This window comes from Oryctolagus cuniculus, chromosome 19 (genome assembly GCF_051225735.1).
Source record: "Oryctolagus cuniculus isolate XC-2025 breed Fujian yellow rabbit chromosome 19, ASM5122573v1, whole genome shotgun sequence".
Lineage (NCBI taxonomy): Eukaryota > Metazoa > Chordata > Mammalia > Lagomorpha > Leporidae > Oryctolagus > Oryctolagus cuniculus.
Window position 1 is genome coordinate 63,845,862 of NC_142885.1, and position 19,001 is coordinate 63,864,862.

Consider the following 19,001-nt stretch of genomic DNA (forward strand, 5'->3'; position numbering starts at 1 on the left):
GACTAGTGAGTGAATGTTCCTCACCCCCACACTCTGGCCTCAATTTTCTCTGGCATAAGACAGAAAGAGTACTTTCTACTGATTTCCCATGGTTGCCGCAGAATTTACAGCAAATAGGATGTACCTGAGTGTAAGGGGTATGGCTGGGGACTGAGAGATCAGCGGGTGGTGTGTGTCAGTCATTCCCTGCTTTTCAACAACACCAGCTGCCTTGGGTTCTTGCCTGAAGCCAGTTCTGAGTATGACAGTAACCGAGAGACCCTGGGACTGAGCACGAACACAAATGGACTATCATTGATTGTGTTTCAAACGGTAATTTGGAACCCTTTTCAGAGGCTGGCATTCAATTTCCACTTTCATATAACTTCCCAGAAAAACACTCAAACCATCAATTTTTCTGTTAAAACTCTCTCCTTTCCCACCCTGTGTTGATGTTCCTAATTAATTCGGTGCACAGAGCTCAATTGTGTTGGTGAACTCTGGGCACAATTAGTTCACCCCCTTCTTTTGAGCTGTAAGTGGATCTCTGGCTGCCTAGATTAGCGCTTGTTGAAGGGAGCCAACAGACACTAGCATCTGACGTGCGCACACACGTGTGCACGTGAGTGCGTCGTGTTGCTGTGTGCAGGAGATGGATGACGTTCTATATTTGTTCTCCTGGGCTCCCAGGATCTGAGAGATGAATAAATCTGATGCTGTTAAGATGCCTATTCTACATATGTTACAGGAAGCTCTGGATCCTGTTAGCTTCAGCGGGGAAGTGATTAGCAAGCAGAATATTATGCTCAAGTAAAATGGTGCCGGTTAGGCTGCTTAATCTCCTGGAATCAGTCCGGGGCTTGTTCTTCTGCAGTGCACATGTTACTTCCAGAGGAAGACGCTGGTGATGACCAGCACCATGCTGGGGAAGGAGTGGTCTTCAGGTGGCATTTGAATACATTCAAAAGGAGTCACCATGGTTTAAAGGAAAGGGGCAAAAAGTGAAAAGTTGATCAAGAAAAGGATGCGTGTGGCCAGCAGTGAAGAATCAGGGCCTTGGGAGCCCACAGAATTAAAATTAATTAGCTTGGACATTAGTGCCTGGAAACGTGCATGCTGGGAGGCAGTAAGCAAGTGACAGCTCAGTGCTTGGGTTCCTGACGCTCATGTGGGAGATATGGGTTCAGTTCCTGGTTCCTGGCTTTGGCACAGCCCTAGCTGTTGTGGGCATTTGGGGAAGTGAACTAGCAGATGAGTGTGCATGTGTTCTCTCTCTCTCTCTCTCTCTCTGTCTTCCTAACTCTCTCCCTCTCCCTCCCTCACTCCCGCTTCTCAATCTCTGAGTCTGTCAGTCTGTCTTCCTTTCAAATAAATGAGAATACAATTGAAAGCCAAGCATAGTTGTTTTTTCATAATGTGCATTTTTATGAACTTTTACAAGACTGCACATATAGGTGGATTTAATTTTTTTGCACCAACATAATCTTTTAATCGACTTTCTTTGAACTTTTTGAAGTACCTGCTTACTAAAGATTAAGTGATATATGTGATAGAAATGACTGGCATATCAGAAATTATCAGTAGACAGTTGCCACTGCACATGAACTCATCCAATGCATGAGGTTGGCGTTAACGCCTTTTCCTGTCTTACAGCCAAGGAAACGGAGGCTTAGTGAAGGGAGTCACTTTCATACATCACAGAGTTCGTATGTGGCAGAACTGAGACTGGACCTAGATAGGTCTCATCCCAGAACCTGTGTCCCTTCCATTGAATTAGGCTACCTCCTAGGGTTGGGCTGGTTCTTTGTTCTTGCAAAGCAACAGTAGTCTTGTCTTGGTTGGATAAGACCCTCCAACTGTAGGTGTGGTGAGGTCAGTGGGGTGAGACTGATGATTGCAAAGCTTCTTGGGGGCTTGACATGCCTGGGGGAGCAGTAAGGTGAGTTCCAGGTGCAAGCAGAGAAGTGGCCGTGGACTTCCCTCTGCACCCCTATGAGCTGCTGCTTTTCCTCTGGCCCTCACGTGACCATGAAGTTCAAGGACTCCCCCAAGGGCTCTCTCAAACCAGTTGCAAGATTGTTAAGCATCCCACCACAGCTTCAGGCCCTACTTCCTTTTATGTTTTAATTTTAAAACTTTATTCATTTTCTCCCCAAATGCCTCCGACAGTCAGGGCTGGGCCCAGCCAAAGCAAGGAGCCCAGAATTCCATCCGGGTCTCCTGTGTGGGTGGGAGGAACAGAAGCCCTCAAGCCTGCATGTGCTGTCTCCCAGGGTGTGCATTAGCAGGAAGCCGGATTGGAAGCAGGGGAACGAGAAGTTGAATCCAGGTACTCCAGTGTGGGATGTGGCCAAGCTCCTAGGCCAAATGCCCAGTCCCCTTAAAAAAAATACCTGTTTATTTCTTTGCATTTGTTTGAAAGGCAGAGAGAAACACACACAGAGGCAGAGAGCCTTTTTTATTGTCTTGGTATTTTTTTTATTGTGGTAAAATACATGTAACATGAACATCACCACTGTTACCATTTGAGAGTGGGACTGGCTCCATTCACAGTGCTGTACAGCCATCACCGCTACAAAACCCCAGAGTTTTTCCATCGCCCTAGATGGAAACCACGTTCTTATTAGCAGTCCATCCCCATCCTCCTGTGCAGCCTCCGGGAACCAGCAGCCTACTGGCTGTCTCTGGGGAGCTGCAGGTGAATGGAATCCTAGAATATGTGGCCTTGGGTATGCAGCTGCGTCTGCTGGGGATCTGTGGCCAGGAGAGGAGAGTGCACAAAGGGGCTCAGGAGTGAGCTGGAGATCAGCGGAGGGAATCGGTTTTCCCTGTGCTCATGAGAGCCCCGCGTCAGCTCTGACAGCAGCAAAGGCACAGGATCTTGTCAGAATCGATTCTTCTGTTCGATTCTGGTGTGTGGATGCAGACTGGGTCCACTTTTCCTGAGCTGATGTGGTTCCTGAGTCCTGGAGAGCAAGCAGCAAAGGCTCAGACCTTGAGGAGTAACAGCCCAGCCTCTCTGAAAAAGGGGTGTTCACTTGCTGCCATCGGGTCGGGATAGTCTAGGTAGCGTGGAATCCCTGTCTATCTGATACTCAGTCCTGCCCCTGAGCTGTCCCACTTCACCCTCCCTCCCTCCTTTGATGTGCCTCTAACTCAGCGACACTCTTTCTCCTACCGAATGTATTCATTCATTCCCTCACTCTCTCATACCCACAACTCACTTTATTCACCCCTTGAACCCATCTACCCATCCAACACATCCATCCATTCATCCACCCACCAGTCCATCCAACCTTCAGTCCATCTATGCAAGCATCCTTTTATCCACCCACCCATCCACCCACCCACCCATCCATCCAACTATCCAAGTATTCTCCCTTCCTTCCACCCACCCATCCATCTACCCACCCATCCATCTACCCACCTGTGGGGAGCAACTCGGACTAGACTAAGTTACTGGAATTAAGACTTATTCTATGCATCTGCTCTCCCACAATATGGCACTGGGAGAGGAGGAAACAGCTTCTACACAGCTGCCTCCAGTTCAACCAATAAACAGCAGGACCTGCTCCTGATTGGAGGAGAGCAGCGTACTCGGCGTGTGGGTAGCAGAGTTGGGATTGGCGGAAGAGGACTATAAAGGAGGAGAGAGACAACATGCACCAGGAACATCTGAAGGAACACCTGTGCAGCCCCCGAGAGAGCCGGCCGGCGGTGTGCCACTCCCCCGCGGAAGTGGGGAAAGTGGCTAGGGGGAACCGCCCTTCCACGGAGGTGGAAGGGTTGGTAGCCAACCCGGGAAGAACCAGCAGCAAACCCGGGGAGGGCCGAGCAGACAAAAGAACAGTGCAGGGTCCTGTGTCATTCCTCCACGAAGAGGGGGAGTGACATAATGGTGCCGTGACTCGGATGTGAAGCCTAGGCAGGTTTTAGTGTCGTTCCCCCATGAAGAGGGGGAGCGACACCCACCCACCCATCCACCATTCCATCCAAGTATTCTTCCTTCCTTCCTTCCTTCCTTTCTTCCTTCCATCCACCCACCAATCCATCCATCTATCCAAGCATCCTTCCTTCCTTCCTTCCTTCCTTCCTTCCTTCCATCCATCCATCCAAGCATCCTTTTATCCATCCACCACCCACCAATCCATCCACCCACCCACCCACCAATCCATCCATCCATCCATCCACCCACCCTCCCACCAATCCACCCAACTATCCCAGCTCCTCCTTCCCATCTGTCCACCCATCCATACATCCATTTCCATGTCCCCTTAATAAGCGCGTTCTGTTCTCCACCACATACCAGCAGCTGAGCTGAATGTTGTTGCTGCAGAGATAAATTAGCTTTAATCCAGTCTCATGGAGACAGATACTTAAATAGACACTTGAAATACCTGGTGACAAGATCAACGTGGAGGCCTGGGTGGTGTGTCCTGGGAGCACAGTGGTGGTGGAAGGGAAGGGGGGAGAAGCAAGGTGCAGTTGCTGGTTATTTACTCAACAAGCTCTGACGTTGCCCCCCACCCCAACTTTGCTGTCCATGGAGCCTTTGCTCATCACCATGTCACAGGTGTCCTGGAACCCCCCAGGTAACTAGAGAACCCTAGGTCCATTGTGCAGATGCCAACACAGACGCTCTGAGGGACTCACGTTGGTAAGCAGCAGGGTCAGCATGCAGTGGAGCGTAGCCATGTTTGCTGTGGGCTCATTGTTCTGCACAGCAGATTGCTGTGGGCAGCATACGACTGCTGTCACCTCTCCATGCTCCTCTTTTCTGGGTGACTCCAGGTCCCTACCAGGAGTGCGGTGGGTCACCCCAGGATAGCTCCCTCCCTGCCTCACTCCCTTCTCCCTCTGTCTCCCTCCTTCCTTCCTCCCTCCTCCCCTCCTTCCTCCCTCCCTGCCTCTTTCCTTCCTCCCTTCCTCCCTTCCTCCTTTCCTCCCTGCCTCCCTCCCTCCCTTCCTCCCTCCCTCCCTCCCTCCCCTGCCTCCCTCCTGCCTCCCTCCCCTCCCTCCCTCTATGTTCTGGCCTGCAGCCTCTGCCCGGAGTGCTCTGTTGGATAAGACGAGGGGGACTGACAGGCTGTGACCAGCAGCTGTTGGAGCCAAGAGGCTGCATGGACCAGGGTGCCGAGCATGTCAGGTAGCAGCACCCTTCTTGCTTCATCCCTGCAGCTCCTGGGAGAGGCAGAGGCCTCCTGGCCATGGCCGAAGGCCACTTTGGAGTTAGACCTCTTGGTCTGAACTTCTGCTCTGAGGGACATCAGCCGCGTGGCCTTGGACATGTTGGTTAATCTCAAAGCTGAACCAACAGCTTTGGTGCTATATGGGGGCTGGCTAGTTATGCCCCAGCCATAGAAGCTGAATCTTAACCTGCATCTTTTTAAAAAACTATATTTAAGGTAAACAAATTTCACATATTTCATATATACAGATTTTGCAACATAGTGATACTTCCCACCTTACCCTCCCTCCCACCCTCCCTCCCACCCTTCCTCCTCCTTTCTCTCTTAATTTTTATGATGATCTTTCAGTTTACTTTATACTAATAAGATTAACCCTACACCAAGAGTTCAACAAATAGTATGAAAAAAAAAACCACTGTTCCTCAACATGAGAGACAAGGGCTGTAAACAATCATTGGATCTCACAATGGCAGTTTCACTCCTACACATTACATTTTTGGGTACTCTGTTAGCACAAATCAGGGAAAACATATGATACTTGTATTTTGGGGACTGGTTTATTTCACTAAGTATAATGGTGTCCAGTTGCATCCATTTTGTTGCCAAAGACAAGAATCCAGTCTTCTTCAGGGCTGGGTAGTATCCCTAGCCTGTATCTTAACAAGATTCCCGCGTGATTGCTCTGCTCTCAAAGGAGTAGAAACGCCTTCTCTGAGGTTGGTAGGAGGACGGGGTACGCTTGAAGCTCTCCTTCGGGCTGACCCAGCCCCCGTGTTTCCCAGCACAGAGGGGTTCCTGGGATGCGGGGTGCAGGTGGTCAGAGCCCCCTTGCAGGGACATGCTCACAGAGGCGACGTTTAGGAAGCCCAGGAGAGGGCTGCAGGGAGCTGTTTGATTGGCACCAGTGCTGGGCTGGTGGGCTGCGTGTCTGGGGTTTTGTTGTCTCGCTGTGGTTGATTCTTTCATGGTTACAACAACCACAACAACCACACATCCTATGAATGGGCCCTCAGTAGGCTCTAAGAGCCATGGCACTTTGTCTTATCACAACAGTCTTCCAAGTAAGTGCAGGGGGAGAGAGAGAGAGAGAGAAAGAAGAGCTTATGGGGAGAGGGAGGTATGTGGAGAGAGGAAGGATCCCCGACCTGTGTTTGGGAAGATGAACAAAAAATGACTTATATTGTTCTCTATTTTCTGTAGCCAGTGTGGTAGAGGCAATCTTTGGTTGCACAGATGACACAAAAGCTCATTCATAATGACTTAAATAAAATGAGGTGATTAAGGGATCATGCAGTTAACAACAAGGGTATATTGGCATCAGGTGTGGCTTGAACAAGGCACCCACAGAGGCCGTCAGGGCTTGGTAGCTCTCCACCTTCCAGCTCTGCCTGTGGCTCTGATGGTTTGTCCCCAGGATGGTCTATAGTATTAGAATGGCTGCCAGCAATTGTGGCCAGCAGGATCTTCCCAGGATCGAGTGTAACTGCCGAAGACATTGCCTCTTCCTAGTCCCTGTCTCCCAAATTCTGGGAGACACTCTGATTGTTCCAGATTGGGATATTCCCTGCTCTTGAATTGATTATTGATACTCTGAGGATCGAATGACCTAACCGGCTTGATTGAACGAGGGAAAATGATGGAAATTCACTGTTTTCAGGAAAGGAATAATGGACGCTGAATGGTCAGAATGACAGGTGGCCATCACGTGGCCCATTGAAGTTTGTGTGTCTCTAAGAAGAGAGAGCTGAGAAGCATGGCTTCAGGTGCATGGAGAAGGCCAGTGGCCCCATAGAGCTTGGGATTCACAGGTTCTGTGTGCTTCAGTTTATCAGCTCCCCAAAGACCTGATCCTGTGGCCTCTCGCTGGCTTCTGGAGGGGGGGCTAGGGTTTCCATGTGAGAATAGCTGGACATGGCTCCAGACAATGCATCATTGCTGATGGCCCTGTTTGGAAGCTTGGAGTCAGGTGCTCATGGAGCACCAGGTGGGGCCAACTTGGGCCTTTCTTGTGTTCTCACACATAAAATAGGGCCTGGGTCTCAGCAGGTGTCTCTCTGTGGCTGGCCCTGCTAATGTTCTAGAAGGCAGAGCTGGGTCCATGAGCAGCAGTCATTGTGTTGTCCTGGCTGAACCAGAGAGTGTTGGGCTGCCCTAGCTCTTTGCAGCAGGAGGCGAGGAATGCATCCGTGCAGGCATTTGTGCCCTGTTTCCTCCAGCATTGCCGTGCATGCTCGCCAGAGGGACTGCTTGGCTCTAGATGGTGAGGATCTGGGATGTTCCAGCCACAGTAGTTGAGGTTTGGTGAGGTTGGGGTACCAACTGATGCAGTGTTGCAGCAGTTACGTGCCTTCCTGTGTCTTCCGTGCAGGCTGTTGGCATAGGTCAGAATTCCAGAGGGCAGAACAGGGCTAACTACATGGACCTCCTGAGTTGGAATAGAATTGACCTAGGGATTGGATCCAGACCCCTTACCATGATCTCCAGGGTACTCACTGTGACTGGCCTCTGCTCCTTGCCCTAACTCATCTCTCACTTCTCTCATTTGCTCATTTAAGTTTCCACCCCTCTGTTCTTCCCCCTGGTCTCGGAGTGACACACCACTCTGACTTCTGTGTGCGCAGCTCCTTCCGCTCAGCAGCCTGCCTGTCCCCTCCCCACCTCTAAGATTTGCCTGGCTGCCTCCACCGTTGTCTCCGTTGGATCTGCTCCAGCGTACGGGCCAGAAGTCCCTGTGGCATCCTCTCCACCCAGCTCCTGAGCTATGCCATCATTCAGTCTCTTTGACATTGTTCTGTGTACTGATTTCCTTCTTCCTTGCCAGCCTCTTACCGGTCGGAGGTAAAATTCATGAACGTGGGAGCTTCCCTTCGGAAGCCACCTTCCCTAGGTCACCTTCCTGGAACGACGCCTGGCACACAGCAGCGTTGGCTACGTGTGTTGAGTGAATGACAGACAATCGATAGATGAATGAATGTGTCTCCCCCTGAAAGGTAGATCTGGCCGGTCTGCAGAATACGTACATACGTAAACCACTGGGATTCCTTCCTGCCCCCTCGCAGTCTCAGAGTGCGGGTGCCAGTTAGATTGGCAGGGCAGCAAGCAGCACCCTGCGAGGGGAAGGGCCTGGATGGAGAAGGGTGTCGTGCCTTGGCCTCAAGGGTGGGCAGGCACCATTCAGACCTCTCAGCAACCAGGTGACCAGTATAGGGCTGAGGGGTGAGGTGTTAAAGGGCAAGATGCTGACAATTCAGCAGGCATCAGGAGAATAGGAAGGAAGTGGAGATGTTAAATACCCATGATGGACGTGGGATGGGGCCTGAAGCCATAAGCTGACATCCTCATGACTGTTAATACCAACTCAGCTTGGCTGTGTCTTTCCCATGTAACTCGTGTGCCTGTCCCCTTGAAACATTCACAGCAACACTTGGAAGTGATTAGTATTATTGTCATGCCCATTTTTCAGATGGAAAAACTGAGGCTAAGGCTAAATGATTCCTTTGTGGTAAGAAGCAGATCCCAGGCAGGCTGTTAGCAATGTCCGTGTTCCTCCTGTGAGCCCTTCCCCTTTGTGGATGCTTTGTAAATACTTGGCATGTGACAGCAGCATGACACAAGAGGGCACTGAGTTCGGATTCAGGAGACCCTGTGTTCATTCTGCTGGACCACAACGGATTGACGTGAAGTGTGGCTTAAGGCATTCTGGGTTGTGGAGCCTCAGTTTCGTCCCCTCGGAGACAGAGAAGTTGGATTCAGCTTTGCTGGATGTGCTGTGGACACCCGCAGGTATAAACAGGACCCCAGCAGCGATGGGAAGCCGAGGTTGTGTCCTGAAGTCTTAGACGAGCATTTTCCACCCTGGTGGCTCATGGACTCCTTCATGGGGTAAAACAGACATCCTTGGCATCTTCAGGGGTGGTGCGGGAGTGGACAGTGAGGAGTAGGGAGGGGGGGGTCTCAGTTTTAAAGATTAATAACTGCTGAGCTCTTGAAACGTGGTTAATGTGGCTAAGAAGCTGAATATTTAGTTTTCTTTAATGCTTTAAACAAGGGGCATGCACTCAGCCTAGTAGTTCAGATGCCCATGCCCCATATCCGAGTGCCTGAGTTCAGTTCCCAGCTCTGCTCCTGATGGCAGCTCCCAACTAATGCAGACCCTGGGATGTGGCAGGGATGGCTTGAGTGACTGGGTCCCTGCCAGCCATGGGGGTGACTTCTCAGCTCGCTAGTCTAGCCCTGGCCACTGTGGACTCTGGGGAGTGAACCAGCGGATGCAAGTACACACTTGCTTGCTCTCTTCTCCCCCTCTTCACACACGTAGCTGTTAGCTATATATTGGGAGGCCAGGCCAGGATGAGGTTGAGGGCTTGGTAGCTCTGGGTAGCTATAGTCCCTGCTCTACCCCAGTCTGTGGAGTCCAACTTTATAATTATCTCACCTAAGTCCCATCTTGCCCATCATAGTCTGAGAGACCAGACTCTGAGCCCAGCCTTGTTCCTCTCCTTGTCTCTGAGTCAGAGCACTTTAGCCACTGTGCAGAGCTACCCTAGCTGGGAACCCAGCAGCCACAGGAAGCTTGAGATGAAACTTCTCCTTTTCACGTGATCCGCCTGCCTCACTTCTGTGCATTCATCCAAAGGAAACAGAATCTCCGTCTTAAAGATGAGGTGTACATCATCTGTCGGTACCTGTGGGAGCATTGGTTTCAGGATCCACTGAAGATACCCGAATCCATGGATGCCCCAGTCCCTTACATAAAATGGCTCAATATTTGCACATAACCTGTGCAACACCCTCATGTACTTTAATCATCCCTAGATTAATTAAGAGGCCCAGTGCAATGTACATAGTTATACTGTATTGTCTAGGGAGTGATGACAAGGAAAGACCCTGTATGCTTTCAGTGTAGACACAATTATTCTTTTAATGATAGTTTCAGTGTGTGCTTGGTTGAAGCCTTGGCTGAGGAACTCATGGACACAGAGGTCAGCTGTGTCTATACACAGCCGTGTCACCCAGCTTCACAGAAGGAGGGAACCCTGCCTTATGCGACCTTATAGGTAAGCCAGGAAGCCCTTACGCTATGTGAAACCAGCCAGACTCAAACACTGCATGAACTCACTTATATACGGGATCCACAAAGGTGAAACTCCAGAGCAGAATGCTGGTGGTCAGGGGCTGGAGGAACGGGGGAAACGAGAAGATGTTGTCACAGGGGACAAAGTACAGTCAGGACGTGAGTAAGTCCCGGAATCCTGATGTCCAGTGTGGTGACTGTGGGTGAAAATAATGTCTCAGATGCTTGATATTTGCAGAAAGCCTGGGTGTTAGCGATTCTCATCACTCACATATTTAAAAGGTAGCAGTAAGATGAGGTATGTGTTAATTAGCTTGATTATGACAATCACTTCACAATGTATACATACATAAAAACCTCAGGTTGTACACTTGAATATACACAATATCTGTCAATTTTACACACCAGTAAGGCTAAAAAAATAAGGAAAGAAAGGCTAAACTTCTTATTTGAAGAGAAAGAGGAGAGGACAGAGAAAGATAGTATTCGGTTATTTTTTTTTAAAGAAGTGCGGTTGGATTTGCTCGTGGGAAGAGCAGAGAGGGGGATAGAGTCTAAATCTCCCACTAGTCCAGCAAGTGCAGGTTTCCTGGGGCAGAATTCTGTGTTTTGGGGTGATGGGGTTGGTGTGGTCTCGGGAGATGGTGCACAGAGCAAGTGCAGAGTCTTTCTGTGCTCTTCCAGAGCTTCGTCAGCTCATCCAACAGTGCACCTGTCACATCCTGGTCCCTCTCAGGTACTGTGGTGGATGCTAAGCCCCTAAGACTGGGTCCAGACTCAGATGGGGCTGCTATGTGTTTCTTTCTTTTCTTTTCTTTTCTTTTTTTTTTTGACAGGCAGAGTGGACAGTAAGAGAGAGACAGACAGAGAGAAAGGTCTTCCTTTGCCGCTGGTTCACCCTCCAATGGCCGCCACAGCCGGCGCACGCGCTGATCCGAAGGCAGGAGCCAGGTGCTTCTCCTGGTCTCCCATGGGGTGCAGGGCCCAAGCACTTGGGCCATCCTCCACTGCACTCCCGGGCCACAGCAGAGAGCTGGCCTGGAAGGGGGGCAACCGGGACAGAATCCATCGCCCCGACTGGGACTAGAACCCGGTGTGCCAGTGCCGCAAGGCGGAGGATTAGCCTAGTGAACTGCAGCGCCGGCCTGCTATGTGTTTCTACTTCGTTATGAAGACCATGGAAGCTGCTGGAAAATTTTAAGGGAGGGCTTGAGAAGGGGTGCGCCATGCTCCGATATGAACTTCATAATGATAAGTCCAGTGTCTGTGTGGCAGGTGGGTGGGAGGGGGCAAGACAAGCTCGACAAGAGGCTCCCTCTGAAGTTTGAGAAACTTCCAGATGTCTGAAAACGAGCTGGTGCAACAGAGAAAGGAAAAGAAATAAGCCTGAGACATGATGAAGCAGCTGTGGCTGCTCTAAGTTTGGGTAGTGATTAACTGCCGTAGTGAATGTGGGAAGATGGGAAGAAATACCTCCTTTCCTGAGAGGAGTGAAGTGGGGAGTTGAATGTAAATCATTAACTGGTGCAAGGAGCGGGCGTTGCTTCAAGAGGAATTATTTGTGGGCGATGGAGTGGATATGTTTTTAAGAAATGGTATCTGGGTGTGATTTTTCCCGTCGACACCAGTCTCCTCTGTACACTGATTAAAGACTGCATGTGGGATCATCCATGTTGGGAACTTCTTTTCTAGCTGGATGTCTCAAGAGAGACTGAGAGGTAGTTAACCACAACTGCACACACGCAGACTCGATTTTTTGATCTCCATTCCTGGAAGCGGTGTTGGGAGTAGATGAACATTCTGATTTTGCATCCAGGCTGCCTGGCTTGGCCATGTACTAAGTTTGTGACTCTGGGCAACCTTGTATTCTGTGAGCCTCAGCTTTTAAATCTGCGACACAGGAATGATAATGAGACCTCCCACCATGTGGTGTGTAGAGCCACACGTTGATATTTTCCATGCAGTCCAGCCATGACGATGTGGTGGTGGTGGTGGAGGAGGAAGAGGAGGATGGGGAGAGTAGGTGATCATGGGATAGATCAGTTCAGCTTATGTGTGCCTGAGAACACTGTTCATCTGAATCCTCATGCTTTTTGATATGTTCGCATTCATCCATGGAAACTGAAACAAAATATGTTTATAAGCTCAGCTGTTGCACTGTGAGAATAACAGAAAATTAGGGCTCAGCAGGACCATCCTGCAAGAGGAACAAGCAGATTACCAAGGGGTCTGTCTTCATCTTGGCTGGGTCACCTGCCTCAGTTTCCTTATGTTGCTGCCCTCCCAACCCCGCCCCCAGCAGCAGGAATGTAAGCTGTGAAGTGGTGCCAAGTTGACCGTCATGATCAGTTCTCTCCTGCTTCCTGGGGTGAGCTCCCTGCTCATCCATCCCCTCACCAAATATTTATCAGGCTCCTACTGCGTGTTAGATGTTGTGCCAGCCTCTTGAGTAGATAACCAACTCGAATGAGACTCATCCTGCTGTCAAGATGAGACAGAGAAAAGCAAATCAGCTTTGAAGTTCAGATGCTCAGGTCTGGAAATTCCAATTCGGTGGTCAGGGGTGTGGTGCAAGCATCGGGTTTGTTCATAGCTCTCCCCCGGCTCTACTATGTAGCTAGGAGTGACAGCCACTCATGTGTGCATGAAAGCAGCAGATACACCTTGCAGTGACCATGCTGTTGTCACTGTGGGCTATGTGGGTCTTAGACAAACCACTTAACCTCTCTTCCTGCGTCTTTTCGAGAAATGCCATCCTCTTGCCCTGTCTTTGGGATAGTTAATATCAAAGGGATAGCAGGTAAGTGCTTTATAACCTTCCTAAATGGGTAAGTGAAATGAAAAATGCTGTTGTTGAGTCTTAGTGCTTAGGGTGTCAGGTGTCACCAGGGGAACTCAGCGAGCTCTGGAACCTTCTAGAACAGGATCTAATGCTCTCAACCTGCTCTATAGAGACCTCAGTTATGGGAGGGGAGGGGAACCAAAACGCCCAGAATCCCACACACCATGCCTCCCTCGCTGTGTGTTTAAAACAGTTTGTTCTGTGTTCTGCAGAGCAGTGAGTATGGGGAGGGAACTGCTTTTGCTTCAGAACCGAAGTGGGTGTATGAAATCTGTTCCTCTCCCCCGGCTGCACATTCTACGGAAGCCAAGTGCCAGAGGTGGTCAGAGACTGATCTGTAGAATCCCCACAGTACAGACGGAGCAGTGGTGAGAGGAGCTAAGTGCAGGAGCCTCTACAGTTGGGGCAGGCAGTGAGAAAGATGTGCAGGAGGTTGGAAGGATGGACTTTTAGGGTATATCTGCTGCCAGGTCCTGGGATTGCGGCCAAACTCCCCATCACCTCCTGCCAGTCCCTAAAGTCACCTTAGAAAAACCCAGAGCTGGATGGGAGCTTTTTCAGTGCCTGCTTGTGCAGTTAGCTTCTGCAAATACCTCCTTGCTTCCATCCCCGCAAGGGGCGTGCATCCCTAAGGTCCTTGGGCCACAGTTGTTTTTGACGTTTAAGTTTCAGATGCCAATAAGCACAGTGGCATGATGTAACTGTGTGAGGCCCGTGAAGACACTGGCAATGGTTTCTCTCCAAGGCCTGGATTCATTCCTGTGAGGAAAGACAGCTCCTTCCTGTCTTCATGCAGTTCTCCCTGGGCTCAGAAGAATGGGCTGGTTTGCAGGAGGAACCGGGGGTTTGAAACCAGGATGTCAGTGGCTGTGGGAGTAGTAGTTTTGGAGATAGGGGAAAGACGCCCTTGGGTTTCTGGTTGGGGCCCATGCGGTCTGAGGCTGTGGAGAGGGGTCAGGCATGAGTAGACGTGTCCCTGCTCCCAGCAGTTTATCCCCTGCTAACAGCAACCCGTGGGATGGTGGTCATTGTTCCCATCTTCAGGTGCGGAAAATCAGAGCCAGAAAGGCCAAGTGCTGGCCAGCTGGTGCAGAGCCAGGGCTTGAACGGGAGTCCAGTAGCCCCACAGCCTGATATTTCAACCACGAAGCTTGGCTGGTGCTCACATGGAGGGCACTGGGGAGTCTGATCTTAGTGTGGTGGTCCCTTGGGAGCCATCAGTGGTGACAGAGCAGGGGAGTGGCCTGGTTTGGACAATGTGCTAGGAATTTCAGCCAGGCAGTCACGCATGGGGCAGGGTGCTGAGATGCTCCAAGTCCAGAGTGTCAATCACCACCTTAGGAGGTGGGGCATGGCAGGAAGTGCCAAGGGTACTGACCAATGGGAAAAATAACAGGGACTTAGAATTTGCCGTGCACTTGATATTTAATGCATACTGCACTGGACGCCCCAATACCAGGAGAGTACTTAATTTTCAGACCTCATTGAGGAAGGACAGTAGAGCACAGGGCTGAAAAGCTTGGGTTCTCAAAGGCAGGCTAACCTGATTCACTTCCCATTGGCCCTGGAAAAGCCACTCAACCTCCAGGTTTGCTTCTTCATAAAAGGGGCACATCTTAGCAAAGTGTTTGGAGGTGACATCACATGGGACAGGAGCCAGAGGTATTGAGTAATGTGACTCTTGTAGAGTAAGTACTCCTGGATGTTAACCACAGTAATTAGTACCATGGCCACACCTACTTTCCAGACAAGGGAGCTCAGGCTCTAAAGTTGAATGATTTTTCCCAAGGTCACAGAATTAAAGTTGGAATTGGTCCATCTGACCCCCAAAACTACACTGCTATCTATCCTGGAGAGAAGCTGCTGATGGGGATAGACTAGGAGGGTTAGGGGAGAGACTCACCTCGGGCTAAAGGATTGCAAGACAGGGGAGGGACTAGGGATGAAACAAAGCAAGCATTTTTTTCTCTTTCCCAGGTGACCTGTGGCAAACGGGCTCTGGGCAGGTGAATGGCTATCTCCATGATCATCTTTCCCCCTCAGCCATGCCCTCCCTTAGACATGGAGAGCCACATATCTTACAGTACATAAAGCTCCTGGTGGATGCCCTAGTACATGGAGCCAGGGTGTTGCAGGGTCTCAGGATAGCAAGCTTAACCTCCGCCTTTCCAGCAGTACCAGTGATCCCAAAGAAGTGTGTGTGTGTGTGTGTGTGTGCATGTGTGTGTTCTGTCTCCTACACCCTTTCCATTGGATTCCCACTCTGTGATGAGAACTTTGCTCCGTTCCTCAGTGACTCAGTGCAGGAAGATGCTGATGCACTGCCTTGGGCAGTCACCATGAGGCTTTGATGACCGGTGTCTTCAGAGGCATCATTGTTCTATGGGAATTACTGCTTTTCTTTTGTAATTAAGTTTGGAACATTTCGGTCCCATCCCAAGAGGCACCTGACAGTGTGTGGGATTGATGAATGCAGCTGCCTGTAGACTCTGTGTCTGTGCAGTCTTCTGTTGGTAGCTTCTTTATTTTGTCACCTTTTTGGGTATTTAATGATGTTCTCTGGACAATAGCCAAGGCATATAAGTCTTCTGTATTTTCTTCCTTATCAACAGGACCCACAGAGAGTTGTATAGAGGAAAGGTTCTCCAGTGTAGAAAGGGACAGGTGATGATGTTGAAAGTTTTGCTTTGTTTTGGATGAAACATTCAAGATCCATGCAAAACACAACTCAGATCCTGAATTCTTCCCTCTTCATTTTCTGTTTAAACCATAAACATTCCTCGTAGGCCTCACTCACACCATCATGTACTTAGATCTTTGTCATTGTCCATTTATCGATGTTTCATGAGCCAAGCCAGGTGCTGTGGGCAGAGAGACGAGGACAGCAAAGTCTCTGCCCTTGAGGCACTCAGTCTTGTTGAGATGTGATTTAAAATGACTAATCAATTCAAGAACATTGAATTTCTCCAAAAGCTACTGTGGGGAAAAAGATAATTACCCAAAGTCTTTAAATCTGTTACCCACTTTAATTGATTTAATTAGGAAAAATTCATAGAACCATAATATTGAATGGAGCCCAGAAGGCATTTATTTATTCCTGTTACTTCTCTCTGCCTTTAGGCCAACACTGCGTTCAAATTATCCCCCCAAATCCATGCATTTCAGAAAAGAGCAGTCATTTAATAAGAACTGTAGCTTTTGGCCCATTTAGATAAAGCTTTCAGTGAGCACCCAGAGGGAAAATGATGTAGACTTGTCGCAAGCGTTGATGTGCATGGCCACAAAGCACTGTTCTGAAAGACACAAATGGCTTCAACCACCCTTGACACACACGTGTGCTCACACGTGCACTTGAGATGGAATCCCCATAAGCTATATCATTGACGTGTGCTACATGCACATGGAAGACGCAGGATTCAAAATGAAAACATGGCTGTAATGTGATAAAGATCCTTGGAGAATTCTTTCAGCTCCCAGAAAAAAAGAGACGTGTCTCAGCATTTGTCAAGTCCTGTTTTGCTCTAACACGGAGGCATACCTTCTGTTTAGCTGGCGTTTTTGCATCACGCCAGCCAGTCAACAACATGTTTGAGGCATCTGCTAGGAACAGAGCTCAGATGATCCCAGGAAGGCTGTGGTTGAGTGCTAGAAAGGGGACTGAATGCTGAGTCCCGGAACCAAAGCTCAGATGGTCACTTGCTGTGTGCCCGTGTTGAGCCTTGTTTCCCCTGGCCAACAGTACCAAGCCCCTGAGATCATCTGTGGGATTTGGGGAGTTATGGGATATGAAAGTATCTATGAGTTGTGCAATTGTGTCATAACGTGCCTATTCTAAGTGGAAATTTGTTCTCATAATCACAGATTGGTAGAGACATTAGGGCTAATGGCCCTTCAACACCATGCCACTTTCCGGCATAAGGGCACTCAGTGGCTTCCCCCATGGAGTCTAACCCTGTGGACACAGCCCTGTGTGCAGGGATCCTGGCAAGATCTTCAACATCACTTCATCCCCACTGCTTCATCGACCATAATGCATTTATCTGCGGTCCCTGAAACAGTCAAAGTGGACCCCAAGACACCTCTGTCTGTAATGTCCACCTTATCCCCTCTTGCTCACCTGAATACTCCTTTGAGAATCTCTTCTCTCTCAGTCCTCAGTTCACAGAAATTGCTCTTTCTCAAGTTCCCATCAGATCTTTGAAGATATGAAAGTCAGCGTCTGACCTGTGTATCTCTGTTTCCCCCAAGGTCTAAAGTGGTGTTGCACCTAGTAAGGAACTCAATAAATACTTGCTGAGTGGATAGATGTTCACATAGCATTTTTATACTCTCTATTAGACAGGAATCTTGAGTTCAAGTATTCAGACTGGCTTATGGGAACATGGGAATTGATTGGCTGATATAAACAATAGGCCCAGGGTGCGTGGCCTCAGGCAGAGAAGACGGGGAGAGGGAAGGCTGCAACAGTAGGTCACCAGGAATCTGTTTCTACTTCCTGATGGTGTTTTATGTATGTTAGCTTCATTGCTCCATCGTGAACCTGGGGACCAGATAGATTTGTCTGTTGCAACCATGTACACTCAAAGGGAAGGAGGGTGGGGCCAAGACGAAGAGATGATGGGCAAGCAAAATGGCAGATGTCCTTTCCTGCAGTAGACAGGGATTTTCCTCATCTCTGTATTTCTGGCATCTACTTTGGAGCCCAGCATTCAGTAGGTGCTTAGCAGTGTTTTTGAGCAAATAGATGTGTGCTTTATTTTCCCTTATTTCCAGGTAGAAACTTCTTTAATTCCCTAAAGACAGATGGTTCTGTATAAACTGCCTTCTGCCTCATGCCATGTTTTGCTTTCTTTTTGCCCGTCGGCAGGATCCCACGTCTACTTTCTTCCAGTTTGGAGCGTCCATCCAGCAGCAGGCCACGGTCATGCTGAAGATCATGCAGGATTACGACTGGCACGTTTTCTCCCTGGTGACCACCATCTTCCCCGGCTACAGGGACTTCATCAGCTTCATCAAAACCACCGTGGACAACAGCTTTGTGGGCTGGGACATGCAGAACGTGATCACGCTGGACACCTCCTTCGAGGACGCCAAGACACAAGTGCAGCTGAAGAAGATCCACTCCTCCGTCATCCTGCTCTACTGTTCCAAAGACGAGGCCGTTCTCATCCTGAGTGAGGCCCGCTCGCTTGGCCTCACCGGCTATGACTTCTTCTGGATTGTCCCCAGCCTGGTTTCTGGAAATACAGAACTCATCCCCAAAGAGTTTCCCTCAGGACTCATTTCAGTCTCCTACGATGACTGGGACTACAGCCTGGAGGCCAGAGTGAGGGACGGTCTTGGCATCCTAACCACAGCTGCGTCTTCCATGTTGGACAAGTTCTCCTACATCCCTGAGGCCAAGTCCAGCTGCTATGGGCAAACGGAGAAGCCGGAGGCCCCACTGCACACGCTGCACCAGTAAGAGAGAGCTCTTTGCTTGTCCCCTAAAGTGGGATCACAGTTTTGAGGTCGCTTGTTTAGATGGTCGTTGATGGAAATATGCACTGAAAACAGATCAGGTTATGTGTGTGCATTTGGGATTTCTGTTGTGTTTAGTTTCACTCTGCTTTCCTCTCTTCCTCTCTTCTCAACTCCTTTCACTTTTAAGATAAATAATATTGTATTTTATTTCAAAAAAAATACATTTTTAACAATGTATTCTAAAAACTGACAAATGGAATGCTCTCTCTCCCTCTCTCTCCCTCTCTCCCCCCTCTCTCCCTCCCTCTCTCTCTCCCCCCCTCTCTCTCCCTCCCTCCCTCTCTCTCTCTCTCTCCCCCTCTCTTTCCCTCTCTCCATCTCTCCCTTTCTCCCTCTCTCCCCCTCTCTCTCCGTATCTCTCCCTCTCTCCCCCTCTCTCCCTCTCTTCCTCTCT

The 19,001-nt window shown here is 49.5% G+C and overlaps 1 protein-coding gene across 1 annotated transcript in view; it reads left to right on the plus strand.

The window, feature by feature from the left end:
• The window catches only part of GRIN2A (glutamate ionotropic receptor NMDA type subunit 2A), a 402,461-nt gene that overhangs the window by 207,062 nt on the left and 176,398 nt on the right, over positions 1 to 19,001 (plus strand). Inside the window, exon 2 of the mRNA XM_070065018.2 lies at positions 17,952 to 18,544. Coding sequence (XP_069921119.1) covers positions 17,952 to 18,544 — 593 coding nt within the window. The remainder of the gene's footprint in view (positions 1 to 17,951; positions 18,545 to 19,001) is intronic.